At 34.8% G+C, this 24,517-nt stretch overlaps 2 protein-coding genes across 4 annotated transcripts in view; one reads left to right on the top strand and one right to left on the bottom strand.

Annotated features, from left to right (window-relative positions):
- LOC145738311 (lysine-specific histone demethylase 1A-like) lies at window positions 1-23,197 on the bottom strand. Its single transcript, XM_081993119.1, has 12 exons — window positions 23,014-23,197; window positions 20,047-20,338; window positions 16,309-16,522; window positions 16,098-16,258; window positions 15,799-16,046; window positions 15,346-15,680; window positions 15,137-15,285; window positions 2,600-2,694; window positions 879-1,123; window positions 602-835; window positions 327-552; window positions 1-275 (listed from the first exon to the last, which is right to left on the bottom strand). Exons 1-12 carry the CDS (start codon window positions 23,035-23,037, stop codon window positions 60-62), a joined length of 2,439 nt encoding a protein of 812 aa, XP_081849245.1. The 5' UTR covers window positions 23,038-23,197; the 3' UTR covers window positions 1-59.
- A 400-nt stretch (window positions 23,198-23,597) lies between these two features.
- The window catches only part of Cln7 (CLN7/MFS domain-containing 8), a 63,067-nt gene continuing 62,147 nt past the window's right edge, over window positions 23,598-24,517 (top strand). The window contains exons 1-2 of one of the 3 annotated variants that reach the window (XM_081993068.1): window positions 23,598-23,894; window positions 24,294-24,514. In XM_081993068.1, coding sequence (XP_081849194.1) covers window positions 24,317-24,514 — 198 coding nt within the window. In that variant the 5' untranslated portion in view covers window positions 23,598-23,894; window positions 24,294-24,316. Of the gene's footprint in view, window positions 23,895-23,975; window positions 24,096-24,293; window positions 24,515-24,517 lie in introns of those variants that run through there. The other 2 variants (XM_081993061.1, XM_081993063.1) reach the window with 2 other exon arrangements.

Raw genomic sequence — 24,517 nt, 5'->3', positions numbered from 1 at the left:
TCATATTTGAAACATCATGTTAGTATATTTTGATAAAATAATCAACAATATATGTTTCATTAACTAAAACTTTGAAGAGAAGTTCCAGCACACTGGACACTACCCGAATTCGAACACTGAACTGCAGCTTGAATCCAGGCCAAGTAGGTTGGGACGTTCAAGTACACTCCGTACCTCCCATTTTCCCCACACCCTTTTCCCCATAACACTAATCCGGCCAAGGTGTACGCATTAGTACGGCCACTCCTACATATTAAAGGGGATCCTCCATCTTGCTGCAATAATCCCTAGTAAGTCAGAGTCTCCCAATTTAAAAGTAGACTCACAGTACAAGCATCCAACTGAGCCTGACCACCTGCACACAACTCATTACCACCGTCTACGTCCAAGTAGGTGGAAACTATCTGAGCGCCCTGAGCTTGCCGCTGAAACGAAGCCTTACATTCATTCCCTGAAACTATCGGTACGTACACCTGCTTCAAAATTGTAGTAGGAGCATCGTAGATGTTAAACCCTGTCTGGCCCCAGCCTGATACTAAACAATTTGGAGCCCTAAGGCTGGTTTGACCTAACGCACTTTTGAGCATTACAAGCGCCTTACGAACTGGGCACGAAACCTTCTCCTGGTGCAGGAAGGCATAAAGTCATCACTGATGCAGTCAAAGTCATGGGCGTGGCCAACCTCAAAAGCGCCACGTCGTTTTTCAGAGTTCTACTATCATAACCAGAGTGGATAAAAGCTCTTGACACTTTAGAAGTTTCTACCGGAGGTTGAGTAATCGTCTGGGGGTTGTAAACCCCCATGAGGACACTTACGGAAGTACCTGGAGCAGTCCTAGGAAAGTTGTTTAACTATTTAACTGTGTAAAACTACATACAAATTCGAAATTTTATGAGCAGCAGTGAGAACATGATACTGATCTATCAGTACTCCTCCACCGATGTAAACGTTCCGCGTATCGTCCTTTAGATAAGCCTGCCATGGAAGAGAGTTTTGAGCGGCGTTGCCGCTATTGGTGCTGAGAGGAGTGGAAGGAGTGCCACAGACTATTGAGTAGCATTGAACGGTACCAGATGGACAAGGGGAGTTGCCGGGCCTAGGGGAAACAATATTGGTTCCCACCTACAAAAGTTCAGACCACAGTAAGTATTTTTATGTTTCACCTATACATTATGGATAAATAATACCTATATCTACAGTGTGACCCATTTAGAATGGAAACACCCCTATAAAATTTTAGGTTATTAACCGATTTCAATGATTTTTTTTTTAAATAATTAGGAATGAAATGTCTATTACGGGAGAAAATTTTAAATATTTATTTCAGTTTTCAGGTCATATTACGATACTTTTTCTTGATAGAAAATGGAGAATTTTTATTAGCGATTTTTTTATTGAAAAAATTACTACGCCACTGGATCTATAGTGCTTTCAAATTTTTTTTTTTTTTTTTTTAGAAATTAATCAATTAATAATTAATAATAAACAAGTAAATAGTAAAACCATTTCTATGGCAACAGTTGATGCAGGGTGTTCTTTTGTGACCGTTAGCTTAGAGGATTTTTGAATTTTAATTTGTCATAACTTTGTTATTAATGAATGGATTTTCATGAAATTTTGGTCACAACTATTTGAAAGCACTATAGATCCAGTGGCGTAGTAATTTTTTCAATAAAAAAATCGCTAATAAAAATTCTCCATTTTCTATCAAGAAAAAGTATCGTAATATGACCTGAAAACTGAAATAAATATTTCTCCCGTAATAGACATTTCATTCCTAATTATTTCAAAAAAAAAATCATTGAAATCGGTTAATAACCTAAAATTTTATAGGGGTGTTTCCATTCTAAATGGGTCACACTGTATAATAATATAAAAAACAAACCTAAAATAATCGTATCAAATAATCAAACCTAATATAATTATATCTTGGAAACGGTGTAGGTTATAGTGCTTATAACAACCTGAGGGCATTATAGGCGGGCGTTTTCATAACGCCCTGAAACCTTTTTTAATATTAGCAAAGGCATTTTTATTCTTCCATGCCATAAAACTTTGTATTCCCCATGCTCTTGACTTTTTAGGTAATAAACCTTCGTTACCTATTGCTGCATTTTCTTATTTATTTTCTAAAATTTCGTCCAGCTTTTGCCATTTTCACTGACTGAACCAGGACCAGGTAAAATAAACTAAACAACATACCGGTAAAAGTATACCTTATTTTTCAATGCCAGAAAGAGTATTTTTTTGTATAAATAATTGCTGAATTAGGTAAAACATAAAACATTGTATGCACCACAGGCGTTAAGGGGAGTATAATGTCCATCAGGCCGAAACTATTAGATTTACAAAAAGTTGCTCATTCAAAATCCAAATATAACTAAACTTAAAGAGTGAAAGTAAATTCTCAATCTAGAAGGGTGGCAAAGAACTTAAAAAAATAATTATCACTTGATAATAAAATTTGTAACCATGCAAGTTACTTTTGATATCTAACATTGTTTATAATCCGGGGAACAAACTATCGCTAATAACCTTTATGAAAAATTAACGGATTCTACTCTATGCTTTAGTAAGTTTTTCCTTTTTATAGTTTACCTGAGCAGAACCTTGTCTGGGATCTATAACAACATCCAAACACAAAGAAGAAATCACACAGTTGTAACCTCTTGTCGCCTGGCCGAAACCCACCCCTAATAACATTTTACACCACTATAATCCCTAAAACAACCAGCAGCTCCAAACTTACCAAAAGTGCGCGCCAGCAACAACAAAACACCCAAACACCTCATGGTACCCGTATCAAAAGCGGACAAAACGCTCATTACATGGTTTTTTATGCATTAACACCATTTTGTGCAGTTATTAAATCACGCAAAACCAATTTCATTATAATTGCTGTTTAAAGCGACAAAAAAGCGGAAAGAGTGGTTACCGAAAATTGCCGCGTTTATCTGCGTTAGTTTTTTTTTAGGAAAAACCTCAACCAGAACTAGGATATCACTGTGGTCACTTAAACCTATCCTAATAATTGAAAGGGACGGGTACCATCTGCAAGATTGACCAGCTGGATGTGCGATTATGCACTATAGACAGTTGGTAAATATGTGAACCGGAGGCCTAACACGAACTACTCTTTACCCAAAAAAAGATATTCACCAACCTGGCCTGGTATTTCGCAAATTAAATGCTTAACGAGGTTTTAATGGCTGATTTGCCCTTATCGTTTTAGGGCTGCCGTTTAAACGAATGCGCCACTGTCAGGAAGTGAGAATTGCACTTTTTATCAAAGAATTGTGTTGGTGTGTGACCGCATAATTACATTATTAAATGTTATTACCGTTAATAATGTTATTGCAACTAAGTGAAGGTTTTAAAGAACGCACTGAGCTGTGCATGTCACATAATAAATAAAGTTTTACATATAAATGTTCTAGTTTTCAATACGCTACTTGGACGAGTTGTGATTATTACACTTGCCTCAATTGGATAATGACAGTAATGATCATAGAAGTAGATATAGGAAAATTGTTAACTTTGAAAAAAATGGTTTAAATTATACTACAATCAGTTACCTGGGTGGCACAGTTTGAAATTGATTATGGGTTCAATCAAACGAAGATCAAATACGTCTCACCTGAATCGATAGAGCAAAAATACAATAATGTCAAGTATGACTTCATCGATTATTCAAAAAATTACTTTCAACACACACTTTAAAACGATCGTTAACCATATAAGTAAACAACTGAAATTGAACGTTCCAGATTCAAAATAATCAACAACACCGGAGTCGATCTTTGCTGGTTTTGAGACGTAAGAAAACAATTACAAACTAACTAATGTTGTTCTAAGAGACATAATCAGAGTCAAAAGTGTCATTTGTGTACGCTAGAATAACACCGGAGTTGATTTTAGACAGTTTTGAGAAATTAAGAAACAATTGGGGAGAGATTGGACACAAACGAGCGTAATTCAGCGGTTAATGTAGTTCTAACAGACATAATTGTTGATTTTAGACAGTTTTGAGTTCAGTTGAGTAAAGCTTTGGATATGTGCGACGAGAATGTGTGACCCAGGGTCAGGAGTACTAGGAGGTGGTGGTTCAGTAGGTTCAGGTTCCCAAGTGTAATTCTGGTTACACATATCACCATCACAACAACAAAACAGTACATTATTTCATGGTGCATATGCCTTTTCCACACATCTTGGTTGGCCTATACATTCCTCATGAAGAAAACAACCCTTTAGTGTAACAGTTGTTGTACCATTAGGCTCTATTGTCCACATAACAAACCACTGATGTTTTCTAGTCTCACCCTGTGGTTCACAATAAGTTACAGGGTCACAACCTTTAGGCTGTTTGGCACATGTATTATTGTATAATTTACATTTTTTTGTATATGGTGGTGTAGTAACTTCTGTTGAGTGTGTATCAATCACATGCAAAAACAATACTACTGCCAACAATCCTAGAATCTTCATTGTGGTAATTATGTCCTAGAAATTGAGTCATATGCCAGTAGAACTGCCTCTACCAAAAATCATCTCAAAACACAGGATTCTTGCCTGGGTCAGTGAATTTTAAACACAAATAAACACTCTCATAAACTGCAAAATAGGTTTGAATTGTTCGAAAATGTCGTAGTTTTATGGACACCGCCAAACAAATTGCAAATTCCAAGCGATTCACATTGATTGAGTGGGAATCAAGTGTTTTCATTTACTTCATAGTGAACTTTAAAACCGTTAGAAATATTTTATTTCTTATTATACAGTGTGGAACAGCCAAATGGAACAAATTCGATAACGAATAAATGAGAGCGTGTTGGGAAAAACGCTTGGACACGTCGATTTGTATTTTTAGATGCGTATTTATTAAAAAAAATAAAAATTATATAGGGTGTGTCATGTGACAGTGGCCGATACCAACTTTCTTATTTTAAATACAACCCCCTGTATATTATTAGTTTTTTGGATTCTTCAGAAAATTCTAGACATAATTCATGTACAATGTCCCATACCTATCTTCAACTGTTTTGGAAATATTAAGTGTTTTCAGATGTATTACAAAAATTAACATTAAAAAAAGAAAATTATTTTATTTCACAAATTCGCTACATTACACTCAATACTTATTTTCACGAACATTTTGAACATCTCTTAAATTGAAATTAATGTATTTTTGTTTTTTTTACATTATTTGTGAAATAAAATAATTTTCTTTTTTTAATATTAATTTTAGTAATACATCTGAAAACACTTAATATTTCCGAAACAGTTGAAGATAGGTATGGGACATTGTACATGAATTATGTCTAGAATTTTCTGAAGAATCCAAAAAAATTATAATATACAGGGGGTTGTATTTAAAATAAGAAAGTTGGTATCGGCCATTGTCACATGACACCCTATATAATTTTTATTTTTTTTAATAAATGCGCATATAAAAATACAAATCGACGTGTCCAAGCGTTTTTCCCAACACGCTCTCATTTATTCGTTATCGAATTTATTCTATTTGGCTGTTCCACACTGTAGAAGGTATTCTTACTACTATTTTGTCTCGCAGAGCGGTGTGGAACTTTGAATGGTAATTAGTTAATTAATTGATAATTTTGTCCAGAAAATAAATTATGAGTACTTCTTGACCACAATAAACTAAATTAAAAACTTTGCCAGTCGGTTTTTTAACGCAAAATGTGTAAGAGCCTGAAAAAATCCACTTCATTCCCTCAAATTCAGCCTAGTTTTAAAAAAATATATTTAGTTTTATCCACAGAAGTAAAAGAGTATGATTGTTTTTATCAAACTAAATACAATTTGACGTGTTTAAAAGAATTATTCAATTATTTTATAGAGATATTCGTTTATAGTCTAATTGATCAAAAAAATAAATTGAAATCGACATTCCAGTCTTAGTTATCAATGCCTCCGGTTTAAGAGTTCAGTCTTTGACCATGACGTCCTAAGACTTTCACCGGCAAAAAAAACAGATAATTAATACCTGTTTTAACGACGCACTTAACTGTAAATTAATCACTTTACCGGTAAAGTTGGCAAAATTGAAAGAGGCATTACTTACCTACAGCTCGACAAGTTTTTTTATTAAAAACTTAGAATGTCCGAAGGCAAACATTTCTCTTCCCCTGAAGAAAAAATTTTAAACAACAGGCATAGAGTTTTACGATTAAAATATTGGCAAATAAAATCTAGAAAGCATCCACGTTTTAAACGTTCTCAGGGTTTTTGTCAATATTCAAGCCATAAAAGTTTTAACCGCCCTTAAAAAAATCAACAAGACAAAATCCATCTCTTTTATAGCAAGTTTAATTCCCAAGGGTCGGCATAAATCACAAATCGCTCCAAATACAAAAAAAAAATAAAAAGAGTGAACCTCCGGCTTGCTACGCCCAACTTTTGGCGAATCCGCTAAGATCACATTACCACCGACGATTTTATGAATGATTCGGGCACAAAAGGGTTCACTTAATGGAAAGCTCATTGAAACCCGAAAACCGCCACACCCTCCAAAATGTCGGCCCTTCTTTAAATGCCCTTTAGGGTAGGCCGGTACTATCGAGTATCAATAAGGGCCGCTTAAGGGATCAAAGTGAAAGGCGGATAGAAGATTTGCAGATGTTTAGTGCAAGGTGCATTATTCTGTTGGTTTGAAAAGCGTCTAAAATTATGATTTGGGCTATCGCGCTATAATAACAAATCTACGTTTTGATTAGAAACAATTATTGCATTATTTCCAATCTTATAAAATAGATATTGTGTTTGAACGTGTTAGTAAATGAAATACTAATAATAAAGTTCTGACACTAATAAATTTTATACAGGGTGTTTCCGAGTTGTGGTGACAAAGCCTAGGGGAGCTTCCTCTACCAAAATAAAACAAAAAGTTCAAGATAACATGTGCCCGCAAACTCTTTCTTCTCAAGATACCAAAGTTATCAAGTTTTAATAAAAAGATACAAATTTTGACATTTTAACGGAACTATAGCGGTGTTGATACCTAGCAATAATACATATTGTTACGGTTTGGGCCTACTATACTCGAGTCAGGATGAAACCGATGCGCCGCAATATCTGGCCGGGCGCGTGTTAAAGTAGGCCACAGTTAGGAGGCGCCACCTGGAAGAATCTTGGACGTTCGAAGCAAATCGCGAAGCGTTTCGCGGTCATTCTAGAACGTGGTTTGCGTATACAAAAGACGCGGTGTCAACCGCGAGGGGTAAGTGTAGTTAGTAGTGTAGAGTAGTAGTGAATTTGGGAACGCGGTAAACTTTAAATAGTGGAATAGTTGTGTAATTGTAGTAGTGTTTTTAGTAGCTGTGTTAATTATTGTACGGAGTGTTTTGAAGTGTAAATAAATTTATTAATTGTTGTGTTAAACTGACTTTGTGTGAACCCACGGGAAAATCGTAACAATTGGTGTCAGAAGTGCGATCAGACTTTAGTGCGACGTGAATTGGAACTAAACTTCGGGTTAGAGACTTGTGTTCAGGACCGGACTAGAGATTTTCGGAACAGTGGTGTGTTAAATTTATTTTATGCCAATAACAAGACGTCAAAGTGCAAACATGGAGGCCCAACTTGCAGCTAGTATGGCAATGCTTGAAAAACAAGAAGAGGTTCGACAACAAACAGAAAAGATTCGACAACAAGACAAGGAAGAACAAGAAAGAATTCGACAACAAGACAAGGAAGAACAAGACAAGGAAGAACAAGAAAGGATTCGACAACAAGAGAAGGAAGAACAAGAAAGGATTCGAAAACAAAACAAGGAAGAACAAGAAAGGATTCGACAACAAGACAAGGAAGAACAAGAAAGGATTCGACAACAACAAGAAAGAATGCGACAACAAGATATAGAAATGCGTCAAGAAGATAGAGAGTGGCAAGAAAAGCGTAATGTAGAAATATTGGACGTTCTAGCGGCGACCAAGACAGAAATCTATGAGTATGTAACCCATAGTCTCAATCAAATTCAGAATGATGTTCGGGAGGACATTAATAGAATTCGGAATGATGTCGAGATAAAGCTACGCGACTTAGAGCGAAAAATTGACAGCAGAGGAGCCAGCTCTACAGTGATCACCTGAAATGGGCTCAACAAGATCAAGCCTCCCACATACGACGGTCAAACTTCATGGGCAATGTACCAACTCCAATTTGAGGCCGCTGCAAATGCAAATGGATGGAGTAACGAGGAAATGGCTGTAGCACTAATAGTGGCATTACGAGGACCTGCATTGGAGCTGTTACAGACTCTGCCTATCGCCCAACGAAGCAACTATGACGCATTAGTAGCTGCATTAGAACGACGTTATGGGGATCAACATAAGAAAGGACTGTATCGAACGCAATTAATGGCAAGACAGCAGAAAACTGGTGAAAATCTAGAAGAGTTTGAAACCGAAATTCGTCGCCTTGTGCATCTGGCTTACCCAGCCGTCCCGGATGAAATCCAAGAAGAACTTGTGGCACAGTATTTTGTAGATGGGATTCGAGATCTGGAGGTAAAGAAATGGCTGAAGATGTTCAAAGGGAGCAACAACAGCGAATTACTGGTTCGAGCGCTGGAAATTGAAGCTGCGTGCAATGATTTAAAGCCAGAGCCTATTCAAGAGGAGAGAGAACCGCCAGCCGATCATGTTGCTACATCAATAAATAAAATTGAATCAATGGTCGGCCAATTAGTGCAACAAATGGCAGCATCAGCAAATGGCCAGTCCACACAGTTAGAACGGTCACGCCCGATCACTAGAGTGGAATGTTATCGATGTGGACGCAAAAGACACTATAGAAGGAATTGCAGACAGCGGTCTTGTTCTCCAAACCCGCAGTGCCGACGAAATCAGGACATTAGAACAAATCACCGGAACTCTTCTGTTAAAAGAAACATTACATGTTATATTTGTGGACGTAAAGGACATTACCAATGGAATTGCAGACAGCAGTCTCGTTTACCGACCCCGCAGAACTGGCGTAACCAGGAGCAGGAAATGAAGAATCCGGAAAGACATTTACCGCGATATGTAGAGGATCGTCAAGCTTTGGATAGTGACTTAAGGTACCGGAAAGGACAAATTCATAATGGTTGGAGGATTGGTCAAATCGCGATGGTGACAGATAAAGAGGTTACAAGAAGAATGGAGAGCAGCGTTTCTAAGGAAGACATAATAAAAGGACAGCGCTCAGACTCTGATTTGACAGTAATCAGAAGATGGTTGGAGAAGGATTTGAAACCAGATTGGCAACAGATTTCCAGATATGGACCAACAGTAAGGGGTTACTGGTTGCAGTGGAATTCGCTTCGACTGCGAGATGACTTAATTACTCGCAAATGGGAAAGTCCAGACGGAAAACGCTTTGTTTACCAAACAATAGTGCCCAATTCCTGCAAAGAGAATGTGCTGCGAGAACTACATGAAAGTCGCGGAGGAGGACACTTTGTAGTAAACCAGACTTTGGCTAGAATAAGAGATCGATTTTACTGGATTAACTTCAGAAAGGACGTTGAGGAATGGTGTAAACGGTGTGACCAGTGTTCGTTACAGAAGGGATCCAGCACAATTCGGGAACTTGAGAGACAGAAGATGAAACCAAACAACAACCGTATGAAGATGACACTGGACCACAGACCAACTGGTGGCAATTATAAGGAGGGTGATGCTGTGTGGATGTTTCAACCCAGGAGGAGCAAAGGATTAAGTCAAAGATGGCAACGACACTGGGAGGGACCTTACAATGTGGTAAAAAGGTTAAATGACGTCGCGTACAGAGTCCAACGCAGCCCCAAAGGCAAGATGAAAATTGTCCATCTGGACAGACTCAAGAAATACCAGGGATTAGATGAAGCGGATCGGGACGATCAGCTTTAAGAGGGGGGCAGTGTTACGGTTTGGGCCTACTATACTCGAGTCAGGATGAAACCGATGCGCCGCAATATCTGGCCGGGCGCGTGTTAAAGTAGGCCACAGTTAGGAGGCGCCACCTGGAAGAATCTTGGACGTTCGAAGCAAATCGCGAAGCGTTTCGCGGTCATTCTAGAACGTGGTTTGCGTATACAAAAGACGCGGTGTCAACCGCGAGGGGTAAGTGTAGTTAGTAGTGTAGAGTAGTAGTGAATTTGGGAACGCGGTAAACTTTAAATAGTGGAATAGTTGTGGAATTGTAGTAGTGTTTTTAGTAGCTGTGTTAATTATTGTACGGAGTGTTTTGAAGTGTAAATAAATTTATTAATTGTTGTGTTAAACTGACTTTGTGTGAACCCACGGGAAAATCGTAACAATATTTTATGATAAAAATATTTGCATCACAAATAACGTTTTTAGTTTTACCAGTACCCAGTAATATTTAAAAAAAATATACACCATTGTTTTTGAGTTGTTTTCAAGTCTTACTTCCGAGAAAAAATTTGCTGCCAATTAATTTGATCAGATTCAACATTCAAGATGATTGAATTGAAATAACAAAAATTGTCGTTAGTACCCTTTGATTACAACTATGGGTGGATTTTTGGGTTGTGGTCCTTAAATAAAACACAGATCAAATTCTCTTGATCGTATGTAATTTTTCTGACGTTTCAAGGCTGACTGGCCTCTTCATCAGGGAAAAAATTTTTTCAGGAAACAAAACACAGTCCGCGATGCCGATCAGAGACGTCCACAGTAACCCCAAAACACACACCCGGGTGTTCTCAGTAATTGTTTCTCAATAACAGTCTTACGATCGCCTTGCAAGCTGAGTGTGCTGGGGAAAAATGTTTCGAGTTACACTCCAACGGTTCAACCGAAACGTATCCATCCGAGTACCAAAAACAGACCGTCGATTTCGCGCCGAAAATGTAACTGACAGTTTTCTTATACTTACTCTTAAAAAACAACTATAAGTAATAAAAAATACAGTTAATTTGACGTTGAATTAGGATTGTATTTTTCTTAGTAGTATCAATAATTTTTATTAAGAACCCATTAAGAACCCACCCAGTTCACCAGTTGGTTCAGAAGTCCGATCAGAAAACCCCAAAAATTTGGTTCAACTTGCCTTATACTACATTTTTTCAGTTACCTAGTTATTGACAATCTGACGCGAGAAATAAAAAAATCTAATATCAATTAGTCTTTTTTATTGCAAAATACTCTAATACCCAAAATTATATCAATCTAATAATTCTGATCAAGATTCGTCTTCGATTCATTCTTCTTCAAAAAAATACTGTAAAAGGCTTGGTAAAAAGCTGACCTTTGCAGTCAGTTAAATATAATTAAATAATTCTTAACAACATCTGCCTTTAGCAGCTCTGCATTTTAGCAACTCTAATGCGTTGAGTTATTAGATTGGCCAATAAACAAACTTCTTTCCAATTTTTTTTAGTTACATTTGTTATTATTTGTAGATTTGATCTTTTAAAAGATAACTATAAAGGATTCAGGATACCTTACATAATCTCTTAGAAATCGTATCTAATATTGATCAATTGAAAATAAAATTACTTTTTTCACAACGTTGGGGTATTTTACTTTATTCACAATAGGGGATAAATTGAAAAACACACGTTGTGAAAAAAGAAAAATACCATCAAAGTTCAAGTAATTTTATTTTCGATTGATCAATAATAGATAGGACTATTCGCTCATGATATACAATAATTGTTTCTGTTTAATGTGTATACCGTTAACGACGTTCATGTATGAAACTGTTTGCTTATAGTTCCTAATAGTTTTTTGTCATGTTGTAAAGTTACCTCTTATTTAAGTTTACAAAGGGAAGGGAATCTAAGAAAAAAAGTTGTTTGTTTTTCCCCACCACTTCCAGTCATTTAGTCATTTATGTACCTACTACTAAACCACACTAATATTACATTGCACTTAGTGCAGACTTAAGCATCATTCACCTAAACTTTATGGCTATTGCAACGGTAAGGTAGTGCACTGCTTAAGGTTAGGTACATTATAAACTAATGTACTGTTCATACTTGTATACTGTGGAATTAATAACTTAATAGTAGTGCAAAACTTATCTAGCTTTTAGCTTTTACTCTTAAGTTTTGCCATCTTAATACAAGCAACCAATAAGGAGAGCCATTTCAGACGTTTGACACATGCATATTTTTGTTGTCATTAACTGTTTAAACTTTGAAAGAATGCTTTTTTGTATTTGTTTATGAATGTCTGTTCAGTTTGTACCTAATTATCTTTTTTGAAACAAATACTCGAAGTCTAGAGGATGGTTACTATTATTAGTATGACGTTTATGTCTTGTGTTTCTGAAATCCTAACCGGATTCCTATTTTCTAATTTTAATTTTCATACTTCTTGCAGTGCACTTGCCATTAACAGTACAAATGCGCTGCATGTTATGTGAATGTTACTTTAGGTAGTTTTACCTCTGAAAGAATTTATTCGTAGGATAATTTCTATAGAATTGACCAATAAGTAGCATCTGATTTTACAGATTCTGTAGAAATTATCTTAAGAATAAATCCTTAGTGGTTTATGCTTATAAGCTCAATATTCCTTTTTGTTTAAATATAGTGGTCCGGATAAGTGTACGGAGTGGCTATATCTAGTATAGGTTGGAAAAAAATTCTTACAAACTTAGTTTGTCCAGGAAATAGCTGGAAATTATTATTAAGTTCGTAACTCCGTCGCTAAGGGGCGTAACTGTTACTAGGAAACCATAAAATCATTGTATCTCGGAAAATCAACAAATGAGATAGAAACGTCATTTAGTAATTTGGGTAAGTCGCGTCTTTTTCTTTTATGACATTTTTTCGTAAATGTAAAGAAGGAGATCGATGCAATATCGATTATTTAACTTTTGATATACATATTATTTACATTTTGGTTAAAACCACATTGCGATATCTCCACCCGTTTTCAAATTAAACAGGAAAAACTCACAAAACCTTGTACCTTTAATAGGCACAATTTTGTGATACATTTATTTAGACGCATGACAGTCCATAATAATTTTGTTCGTTCGTCGGTTTGCTTCAAAAAACTACTTAATTCTTTCAAACTACTCTATAGATAAAATCTAGACATGTAAGATCCGACAAACGTGCCGGACAGGGAAACAAACTTACACGGCTTTGAACGAATTACTAGTTTTCCGTAGTCGCTTAGTTCATGTGGAAAACCCCCGAAGAAAACGTTTTCTTTGTGGAAATTGCAATGCACATTGGCGCGAAAAGCAAACGCAGCATTTTAGAGACATTCAAAATAAATACGTGGCGTATCATACGTTTCTACGTTAGTAATTGACATATTTTTTACACAAAAGGTATAAAGTAAAATATAAAATACAGAATCACTTGTTGTAAAGTAATGGCTATTTCAATTGTTACTATGCCTACAAAATCTATATCCCATTGTTACCCATGTACTAGCTCTATCCGATTACGGTAATTGCATCTTTTTAGGTTATCTTTACATCGAAAACGGGTGAAAATATATATATAATTTTATATATATAAAATATAAAACGGGTGAAATTATATATATAATTTTATATATATAAAATATTTTCTGTTAGTGAGAAGTTATTTTTTTTCAACCACTAGGATTTAGGACTTATCCGGACAACCAAAAATAACTAAAATAAAATTAATACATGTTTCTCACATTTCATTTTTTTTTCATATTTTGTACGATTTAAAAACGGCATGTTATTGAAATCGTCATTCTGTATTTCTTATCGTTTTTCAGATACTCATACTTACACAAATACAGGGTGATTCACGCTGATGGTATATTAGAAGTATCTAGAGCATTTTTCGTTGAAATTTGGAGTGTAGTCTAGGTTGGGTCCAAACTCTCTATATAAAATATTTTGAACTTTGCGGTGTTTTCAGATTAGTCGGAAAGAACACTAACTTTTGATTTTCAAATGTAACACCGTGTTTCTAATTTCATTTTTAAATTCCTCGCAAGAAGGCTAGTAATTAATGTTGATACTTCCCTATAGCTATCTTGCACCGTTTCTTAGATATTTCATAAAAATGGTGAATTGGTCAGCAAAACGGTAGTCTAAACATTAATTAAGTTCTCAAGTTCTGAAAGGTTTGCTTATGTGAAAAGTACGTTGGTTTCTAGTTCGTAAAACCCGTTTTGTCGCAAAAATTCGGCTATAGATGTGTTTTTGACTTTGACGTATTTTAGACATATTCTAACCTAAAGAGGGTGAAAGATTCATAATTTCATTTATGAAAAAGTTCAGCAAATAAAAAGTTAAAATATTAAAAAAAAGTTCAAATAATCATTTCTAAAATTAAAAATAATAAACAATTGATGAAGTTTTCTTTGGCTGTGGTTAGCGCACTAGTCGGAATTGGTGTATCCCTGATAAAACCATGGAAAAAAATTGGAAATATGGAGTAAGACCGTTAAACAGGGAATGAAGGAAAAAACAAATAAATTTTCACATTTTATCACAACGAAAAGTGACGAAGGTTTCACGAATTAGCGTGAATTTTACCCTAAGTTGAAAGTTGGGCAACTTTTAAGTAAAAATTAATTTTAGTTTAGTGTAATATTTATAGCATGTCATATACAAATGTGTAGCTTCAACTTTAAGAAAATTAATTTGACTTTAATGCAAATTTAGGTAAACCGGGCATTAGAGGACAATAAAATGCCGCTTTAAAAACTGAAAATTTTCGAGTACTTTCTTAGATTTTCGAAGAAAACTAAAATTTTCGAAGTTTCAAAAATATTACCTCAAAATAAATGACACTTTACCATTACCACCTTTCCTCCTCTACAACGTGGTAATATCATATTTGATATTCAAGTTTTCGGTTTTTAGTTACTATCATCAACTTTAATTTTTCTTATGGGGGCCATATTGGATGTTTAATCATGATGTCATAATAGTTGCAAATGAGATATAACTTTGTGGTCGAAAGAGAGAACACTACTTATCATTCCTTAATAAAAAAAACACAATTAAATAACTCGATAAAACATCACATCCGGGTTTCGTCCAACAAATATTTTCTTAAACGTTGTGAGTGTTAATCGCAATGCACTGATTGAAGAACTTATATTCTCTCGTTATTATTCAACCGTTAATCAATAGTTAAAAGAAATATAAAACCAATTTTTAACAACAACTTACCTGTCAAATGATTGCCGGTGAACTCAAAGTCGTCGTCCTGGTCCCAATGTTTCAGCGATAAGTTCGACAGCGGCGTCGCATTAGCAAACTCCAAATTGGCAAAGTGCCAGTCCAAAATCTGTCGGTCTTGAGATGACAAGTAAACATCACTAAAAACAGAACATTTCCTCTAAAATCCTCCAACATACTCTTTAAAACTTCGATCTCACCTCGGAGGTGACGTTTCTAGTTCCGCCAGTTTATCTTCGATCTCCTTTTCTTGGACCTTTAACTGATCCCACTCTTTAGCCAACGAGTTCAAGTCTCTAATACCGCTCCGATACGTAAACTCTTGATCCAAGTCCCTTTTTCCTTCCAAAGCGCTGACTTGTTTCACTTTTTTATCGATTTCTTGCATTTGTTCTTTAACTTTGATCAGCTCGTTCTGGTTGGTCATTAATTTTTCCTGCAGCTCAATCACTGATTTTAAATGCTGGATTTGTTTTTCTTTAACGTGTTTCTCTTGCAGCTTAATGACCCATTCTAGGGCTTGACCAAGGCTAACCTATCAGTTAAAAATTGTAGTTTAATATATTGAAAGAACAAAATGGAATAGTAATGTTTTTTAACTTTAGCAAATAATAATTTCGTTAAATTAATTAAGCAAACATTTTTTCACTTACTGGTTTGTTGCCCGCGTAATTAAAATCCAACTGATGGCTTAAGTATGACGTAGCCTCTAAAAGTCGATTAAACTCCCTCTCAACCATTTCATCTTTGTCTTTGTCCACTGTAACTCCACAAGACTGATATAGAGGGCACTTCTGTCTGATGCGATGCAATTCCATGTCAATCTGTTTGCTTAGGGTTGTCACCGGGTTACCACCCAATCCAGTGACCACCATAGCGCCCAGGTCAGCAATATAACTACCTGAAAACCACTATCAGCAACACAACAACAAAGGAATAGGAAATCACAGACCTTTTCTGAAAGTGGCAATTCTACCTCCCACTCTGTCGCGTGCTTCTAAAACAATCACTTCCAAACCAAATTGTTGAAGTTGCTGGGCGGCTGCCAATCCAGCAATACCAGCCCCGATCACTATAACTTTGCCATACTTTTTGCTGGGGATTGGCTGCAATCTGACCAACAAAATTAGTCCAACACGACCAAAGATTAAGAAAAGACAAACCTTTTGAATATTCCGTAATTTATGAAGCCGTTTCTTTCCAAGAAAGCGTGGATTCTCTTCAGGAGTTGAACATCGCTGTTGTAAGGCGGTTCCATGTTTGCGATGGCGTGATCGAGAATAAGTTGCTGTTTAGGATTGTCCAGCCACATTTTTAGAATACGATTTCTCACGTTTAAGTACACCTTTATTGTTTGTAGAGCTGCGCTAGCGATATCTATTAAATATAATTTGTTTTGATACAAATATCACTACATTACTGTGTTATACAGTGCGTTTTTTTTAACGCGCAACATAGGATTTTACGTGTTAAATTTTTAAGTCCATGTTAGACCATTTTATTTTGGAACTGCAAGTCTATAACTTGACGGGTGTGACATTAGTACCCTGAAGCTTAAATAAGTCTAGCAATTTGGTCTAAAAAGTGATTAAAAACTGGAAAAAAATCATTTTTTGTTCGAAAAGATTTTATCGTTCCATACTCCCTGTATGCATTGTTGTTCCTTGTTGTTTTTATACTGGCAGGGCAGGTAACAGGTAAAGTGACATATTTTGACTGCATCACGACCCGACATCTTTTGAACGTCAAAAGGGCATTTTATGATTGTTTGGAATATACTGTTTGGCTTCAAACGGAGGTGAATTTGAACAATTCACTTATAAAAATACTTCTTTTGTTCTTAACTTTCTTGATATAAAGTTAATGATCACCCTGTTTTACTTTCTACGCCAAATTTTACCTGCTACCTGCCGTGCCAGTATCAAAAACAACAAAGAACAACAATGCATACAGGGAGTATGAAACGATAAAACCTTTTCGAAAAAAGATGATTTTTTGCAAGCTTTTTAACACTTTTTAGGCCGAATTGTTAAACTTACTTAAGCTTCAGAGTACGAAACAGCCACCCGTCAAGTTTTATACTTGTAGTTCCAAAATAACATGGTCTATCATGGGCTTAAAAATTTAACACGTAAAATCCTATGTTGCGCGTTAAAAAAAACGCACTGTATTTTTAATATTCAAAGACGACATAAATTTCAGAGTTCGATTGTCAAATCTAATATTTTATTGAATGGCGCAGTCAATTTTCAGATGTTCATTAATATATTCGAAAAATTGACGGACTCTACTAAACTTTTTTGAGGATACAGCTTACATTAGCGCAAACAATAAAAAACTAAGATTATCAGTGTACAAAGGTAATATTATACTATTCCTAACCGCAGTTTCAATCCAACTTTCAACTTGTCAACAGCTACAATAACGGGAAGATCATAGTAGAAATTATCTATGGCAAAGCTCAGAACTAAATATTATAATTCCGGGGCAAGTCTCCCACTCGTTTCTCCAGAAGAGAGTTATGAGTAGCCGTGGAAAAGAAAAAATGCAACAGTTTTTTAGAATATGTCCTTGTTAAAATCATGGCAAAACAGAAAAAATAGACCAGCCATCCAGAAAGTTACGAGACTGAATAAATATCGACGTAATGCAATAATGCTCCTCCAAGTACGGGCTCAACCAGTAAAACTACGGGCCACTGCAGACAAAACTGATGATGAATCGCGATTTAATCTTCGTTTCAGGGTTCCCCAGCCCTATTAAAATGGGTTTTATAATAATTTACTGTAAGATTTATTGGGTTATTGCTTAACGTGTAGTTCCGGCCTTTTTTTCCAGATTAGTTTGTAGCCTTTACTGTCATTTTGCCTCAAATTTACTAAAAAGTTACACAAAATGCGTATCCCTGTATGTCCCTTTACAAAGGCAAAAAATTGATTGATATTAGATAAGTTCTTCAGGATGAGTGTTTCTCTGCCTGAAACCAGTCAAACTTTAAAAAAGTAGTTTAAACTGAATTTTGTATGAGTGGAGTTAAAGAAACTAAATATAAATTGAACAAAAAGGTGATTTATCACTGTGATATGAAAAACTTTACAATAACCTTTAATAAAACAACATGCAAGTGAATACATGAATGAGAAGGTTAAAGCATTAAAAAGAAAAAATGGCATGCAGGTGGAGATAAACAAGTTCACACAATTAATAAAGTCAAGACAGAAAAAGTTTTTAATATCAAGTTTTAGACTTAATAAAACAGAGAAGAAAGAACATTCCAGGAAAATAAAAAAATATATAAAAAACGGTAGTCACAGTGTCACCAATTGGAAGAAGGATTAGAGAAGCCAAAATTAAGAAGTGCCATAATAGATAGATACTGCAAGCCAAACAAGACAGCTTTAAAACGTATACAAAAGAGTCAAGGAGGCAGCCGCAACTTTTAAGAAGCGACAAGTGATGAGAATTACAAAAACAAATCAAACTATCATCTCTAGATTAACAAAAACAAAACTATAAGGTTGTATTCCACGTGGAATTCTTTTTGGAAAACCAGTTTCAAACAACCCAGCTTTGGACATGATGGGTTCTGAACCAGATACTACGTTACTAGTCTGGCAAAATGTTCTTTTCCGGACTAGTCCGGCAAAGTGATACAAGTTTGCTACAACCTATTTAACAGTTGGTATCCAAAATGTATAGGGGTGGGTAACAATAACAAAAAGAAACTAAGAATTAAATAACTATTACCACTTACAGTATGAAATAAAACGTTTAACGATACTCTTCCGTGCAATGCAATTAAAGTACTCCTCTTGAAATTCCAGTAAACATCTAGACTTGTACTTTAATAACCCATTTCCAGAACTTGTAACGTAAATTACTATTATGTAATTTGAATTGACTATACATTTGTCTGTCGTTATTTGTCTAATTCAAGGTTCATGTTGTCTGTCCGGTTGAGAACCCACCATTTGTCTAAAGCTGGGTTACTTTGGAGTTTTTAATCCTTAAACAAACGAGTTCTAAGCGCTGATGATGACTTTTTAGTCCATACCGGTCCGCCAAAAAGGACTGCACGTAGAATATAACCCTGTTTTTGTACACAGCAAAAACCCAAACCAACTCGCCAAAAACTATCATCAGCAAACAAGACCTGAAGAACAGATGGAAGTCTTTTTGACAACGCTTTCTCAAGATCAAAGACCGGAAATCAGTTATTCACCGTGAGAAGATTGCAAGAGGTCCACCCATACTGATCCACAATAAATGAGCAATGGGACAACGCACAAAAGCTAAAATGCCGTATAGGAAAAGTGACGACTGATTTAACAAAATGAGTGTCATCTGCAAAAGCCACAACATATTCTTCGATAATAAGACACCTAAGATGTCTTTTCGGTATTACTGTATGGCGCAGAATCTTGAACGCTCACAGAAGCCACCACAAAAGGAATGGAAGCATTTGAAATGTGTCTAAAATGCTCAGAACCCCATAGACAGCTCACAAAACAAACATAGAAGTGCTCAAAAGAATGAAAATGACCCAGAAGTCATGTACTTCATCAAGAAAAAGAAAGTTAATATAATGAGTTAAAAACCTGGGGCAACACTATAATAAAAAAAAGTACTGGAAAAAAGAAGACCTGGAAAAAGAAGATTCTCAGGGTTACGAAACTTGAAAACCAGGTATGCGAAAGAAAAAAGTAATAATTTCCAATATGATAAAAAGAAGAAATACCGCAATTTTTCCTTAGTTGTTAGATATTTAATTTTGAATTAGGTACTGTTAGAAGGTTTGCATAATTTGAAAGTTTTTTTTTATTAAACGCGCAATAAGTTATTTATTTTAGTCGTAACAAGCACACCAAAAGCATTTTTTTACATAGTTAAGTAATCCTTACCAGGAAAACATGCCGCTTCAGTAGATGTGAGCTTATCAAAGGGCATTCGGCTCTGAAATGCGGCTCCTTCAAGACCACTGAACAAATCCTTGATGATAGGGTCATCAAGTTCTGAATCCTCCTGCTTGTCATCATCCTTTTTAGAGTCATCCTTTTTTTCTCGTTTTGTACTGGCAGCTCTGCTACTGCCTGCACCCGATTTTTTGTCACTTAATGGTTTAGATTTATCAGTGGCGGAATCTGAAGTCTCTAATAATGTTGGTTTTTCTTCCTTCTCATCTTTCAACTCAACCTAAAAAAATAAACCATCAGCTAGTTTTCAAAAAGATTTAATCCCATCTATTTTAAAATATCAAGCAAAAAGTTCACAACAGCAAGCTTTTAAGTAATAAACACAAAGACATTAAAACACATAAGAGACAAGACATTAATTAAAAGATACCTGACGCGATATAAGTTTATCATACTTGAATGCAATTTTAACTCCAGAATTACTAAAAGACAAAATTAGTCAGCTAAAGAGGTACAACATTTATAATTTTTGTTGTAAAACATAGCCAGTTAGATCAGTGAACAAAAAAATACTTGATTATATCATACAGTGTGTACTTGGAAGAATCCAGGATTTTATAGATGCCTCTAATAATAAATTATCCAAAATAACTTAAGATTAACTAAGATTCAATATTCATATTGTTTTGGTCGTTGGAAAGATCTGTTGGTCATTTTCAATATCTTATAATTGTTAATGTGTTAGATAAATTTAATGAATAAAAAAGGGTTTTATAGACCGTTTTAGGTCAGCAGATTAATTTTAATTATAAGTGATTTTTATGAATATGCAAGATAAAGAAAAAACTGCAACCCAGAGCATTTGATAGCTGGGAAAATTTTAGAATATTCCACAACAGATGTGTCACTCAAATATTAAATGGCTTTTGTCTCCAGTACTAAAAAATAGTTTCATATCAGCACATGTTTAGCCATTTTTCAGATATTAGTTCGGAATAGAATAGAAACTATGTTCGGTTTTTGATTTTTTTAAAATTATTCTGTATTTCAGGAATATTACAACAGATTATAATAAGGTTTGGTCAAAAATAAGACAAAAAATATCCCTTAAAAACTGGATGAAAAATGTAGGCTCATAAAAACCTTATAACTTGCTTTATAAGGAACTACACCCATTTAAAACAGAGAATGTCCTGAAAATGGTTACAATCATTTTAGTTGAATTGAATTGAATTTTCAGCCACTGTTGTTCTGATTCTTTTTCTTCACTATTCTCAAATTTTCCTTAACAATCTTGACTTTTGTAGAAGCATACATTGGGTTCATGTAACTTTATGAAAAAAAAAATTATCCTAAGACAATGACGAATAGGCTACTACCACAAACAGATACAATATAATAATATGCTGTTGGATTTACTGAGATTTTATGTGATTTTGCAGGAATTTCCACCAATTTTGTGACATGATTTCCATATTGGTTACCCCCTCACTCGCTTTATAAGGAAGTACCCACTTTAAAACAGAGAATGTCCTGAAGATGGTTTCCTCATTATAATTTCAACTAAACAAAATATGATTAATTAACAAAAAGAAAATCAAGACAGATTATAACATGATAATTATTAAAGAGAAATTAAATTAAATTAAATCAAATGTTAAAAGTTAAGTTAACAAAAAAAAGTTGTTAAAAGTTATGTTATTGTTAAAAAAGTTAATTTAACAAATAAAACAGCTGGGTAATTTTTTAGACAAGTTAGTAACACATCCTCATTAATAAGCTTACAGATAAATTCAGAGTTTGAAGTTTTTATTTTAAGAGGCTTGGAAATTATAGCCTTGTTATACTACATTATTATATGAAATTTCTGTTTCATTACAGAAATTTGTCAGTAATTTTTCAGACAATTAACATACATACACACTGATGCCATCATAATGCCTGATAAAATAAAAATTATGGTACTGTTTTCTTTTTCTTTGGTTTAACTAATTAACAATATCTTGTATGTAGCATGTAAATTCCATATTTTTATTACATGGTATTTCCTGTTGCCACTATTTACCTTAACACTGGCTTGGTAAGTATAGAGCTTTTCTTGAATCTTGAATCTAATTGGAATAAAGTTGTCTTACTATCAAAAGCTCCTAACTCTGATTACTTGAAAATTAGAAGTTAAGTATGTAGTATAAAAACCCCTCAGTATACCTTTCTGTGTGTTTACCGAATTATGAAAGTAGCATCACAGACAAACTAATATATTAGTTTGTCTGTGGTAGCATATAATGTATCAGTCTACATTGGACATTTTTTTGTCTTCTATAAATTCTTGTCAAAATAATTTAGATGGTTTAGATAGTAATAAGGCAACAATAATTCAAAAGAAATATGTCACAAATAATTTTTACAGTAGTTGCTAGAAGGGAGAGAAAAGGGAAAGAATTCCAAACAGATAATCAGGAAATAAGTACAGACATTGGCCATTAGGTAATCAAACAATGTCAATTGCACGAGACTATTTGACCAATAAAAGCCAACATTTTCTGATTTTCAGTTGAAAACCAGTTTAGAGATTGCCTCAGCGAAAAGGCTTAAAAACTCAAGCTAACATTACAAATTTGTATAACAGTTGTATAACAGATTCTGCTATAAAACCGACATATTATTAATACAATATTGCTGATTACTCGTTTTATATTAAGTGAAAATTTAACAATATTCTAAACTGTTATTCGAACTGAGTCCTACTTACTAGATGTCACCTAACCTCACCTGTGAATATTCTTGAAAATATCACACAAATAAGGAACTAGTTGGAAAAAACTACAACAACTATAAACCTAATTAAAAACAAAAGGGTGGTTTTTGTAAAGCTGTAAAAATACTGCTTTGCTACAAAAAACTAAACATACAAAAACCACCTTTAATAAGTTATAATAGACTAAGCCCACTTACCTTAACCTTCTTCCTACGGCTCATTGTCGATCCTTTGAGAAAAAAAGGCAAATTACAATATCCACCGTTTGTAAGGCAGGAAAATTAGGGAAAATATTTGAATTTTCCGGGTTTGTTGTTATTTTCTGGGTCCACTTTTTGAGGTTAGGTAACAAACAAGCGTCGGCGCTAGTTTGTTATGATGCAATGTTGCCAACTTGGTTTGCTGGAAATTATGAAATAAAATAATCAAGCATAATTAAGGTTGGAAAGAAAATTAATATTTAACACACTTGCTGAAACCAAAAATTGTGTAGGGTGACCCGTGAGCCAAAATGCTCCAACTACCTATTCATATACTACAATAAATAAAAAATCGTATTTCAAGTATTATCCTAAACCGCTACTACGAAATGATAAGTCTGGCAGCGGTGACTTTCTATTGAAATTCGGAGGCTACGCTCCAGCCAATCACAACGCTCACAGCTGTTAGGCAAGCCAAATGTTTTAAAGCTATGTTCCTTCTTTGTTTGCTGGTACAGGCCAAACAAAGATGTAACAGTGCAGCACTGTCTACGTTTTTTAATAACACAAACACACAGCTGAGAGCTGTCAAACATCCAACGCAAATAATAACAATTCATTGTTGGGACTGAGTTGTTGACCCAGACAAAAAACTTTAAACTGATTTAATTGGAACAAAGATAAATATGTGACTATTTTTAAAACAATTTTAACAAAGTCTTCATGTTGCTGTACAGAAATTTTAACTTGCCAAACTTTTCAACTAAAGCAGTACAATGTTGAGTGTGGGTGAGAGTGTCAGATGTGTGAAGCCTGTTTAAAGGCCTGGACCTTTGTTCCTGTTTAATCTGTTCGTTTTTATTGTAGCAACAAGAAAGGTAAGTTTGCCTAAGGCTTAGCAGTGTATTGTATTTGTCTTTAAATTTTAAACAATAAAATTAGTGCTTAAAAATCAGCACTTAACTACTTAACAACAACCATGATAAGTAGCTAATTAGTTCTCAAATTGCAGTCAAAATTATTCATAATGTAGTGAGTGATTTGCCTACTATCAAGGTTAAGTCTTACATAGTAATTTGGTGGGTATTACTCAACTAAAAATTTATTATGTAGGGAATATTGAATGTAGTACCAAAGGCCAGAGGTTAGATCAGTTTTCACAACCATTAAATTTTAAAATTGTATGGTTTACTACATCCAATTAAATATACCCCTGGATATACCACTATGTGTTAAAGTTCAACAACAGTATAGCAAAATTATTGTTTGTTTTTTAGACTTTGGATCCAGCTCAAAAAAAATGGCTATTTTGGAAAAACTCCAAAAAGTACTATGTTCAGGCCACAAAAGCTCAGAACTAAAACATGATGAGAACTTGGAAACTGCACAAGAATATAAGGAGCGCTGGCGTTCCATTTATGTGGTGTACTTCACCATGTTTATTATGTCATTGGGGTTCAGTATTGTAGTGACTGGAGTTTGGCCTTACCTGAACAGTGTA

This window comes from Ips typographus, linkage group LG1 (genome assembly GCF_016097725.1).
Source record: "Ips typographus isolate SLU linkage group LG1, UJ_Ityp_2.0, whole genome shotgun sequence".
Classification (NCBI taxonomy): domain Eukaryota; kingdom Metazoa; phylum Arthropoda; class Insecta; order Coleoptera; family Curculionidae; genus Ips; species Ips typographus.
This window is presented reverse-complemented; position numbering and strand designations above follow the sequence as displayed.

What these genes read in the sequence shown, in the direction of transcription:
- LOC145738311 (XM_081993119.1), bottom strand. Translation starts at nt 23,037, where the DNA reads ATGAGCCGTAGGAAGAAGGTTAAG. An exon ending in AATTGCCACTTTCAGAAAAG is followed by an intron (nt 16,047 to 16,097) that starts GTCTGTGATTTC and finishes AGTGGTTTTCAG; the next exon opens with GTAGTTATATTGCTGACCTG. An exon ending in CCAGACAAGGTTCTGCTCAG is followed by an intron (nt 1,124 to 2,599) that starts GTAAACTATAAA and finishes GAACTTTTGTAG; the next exon opens with GTGGGAACCAATATTGTTTC.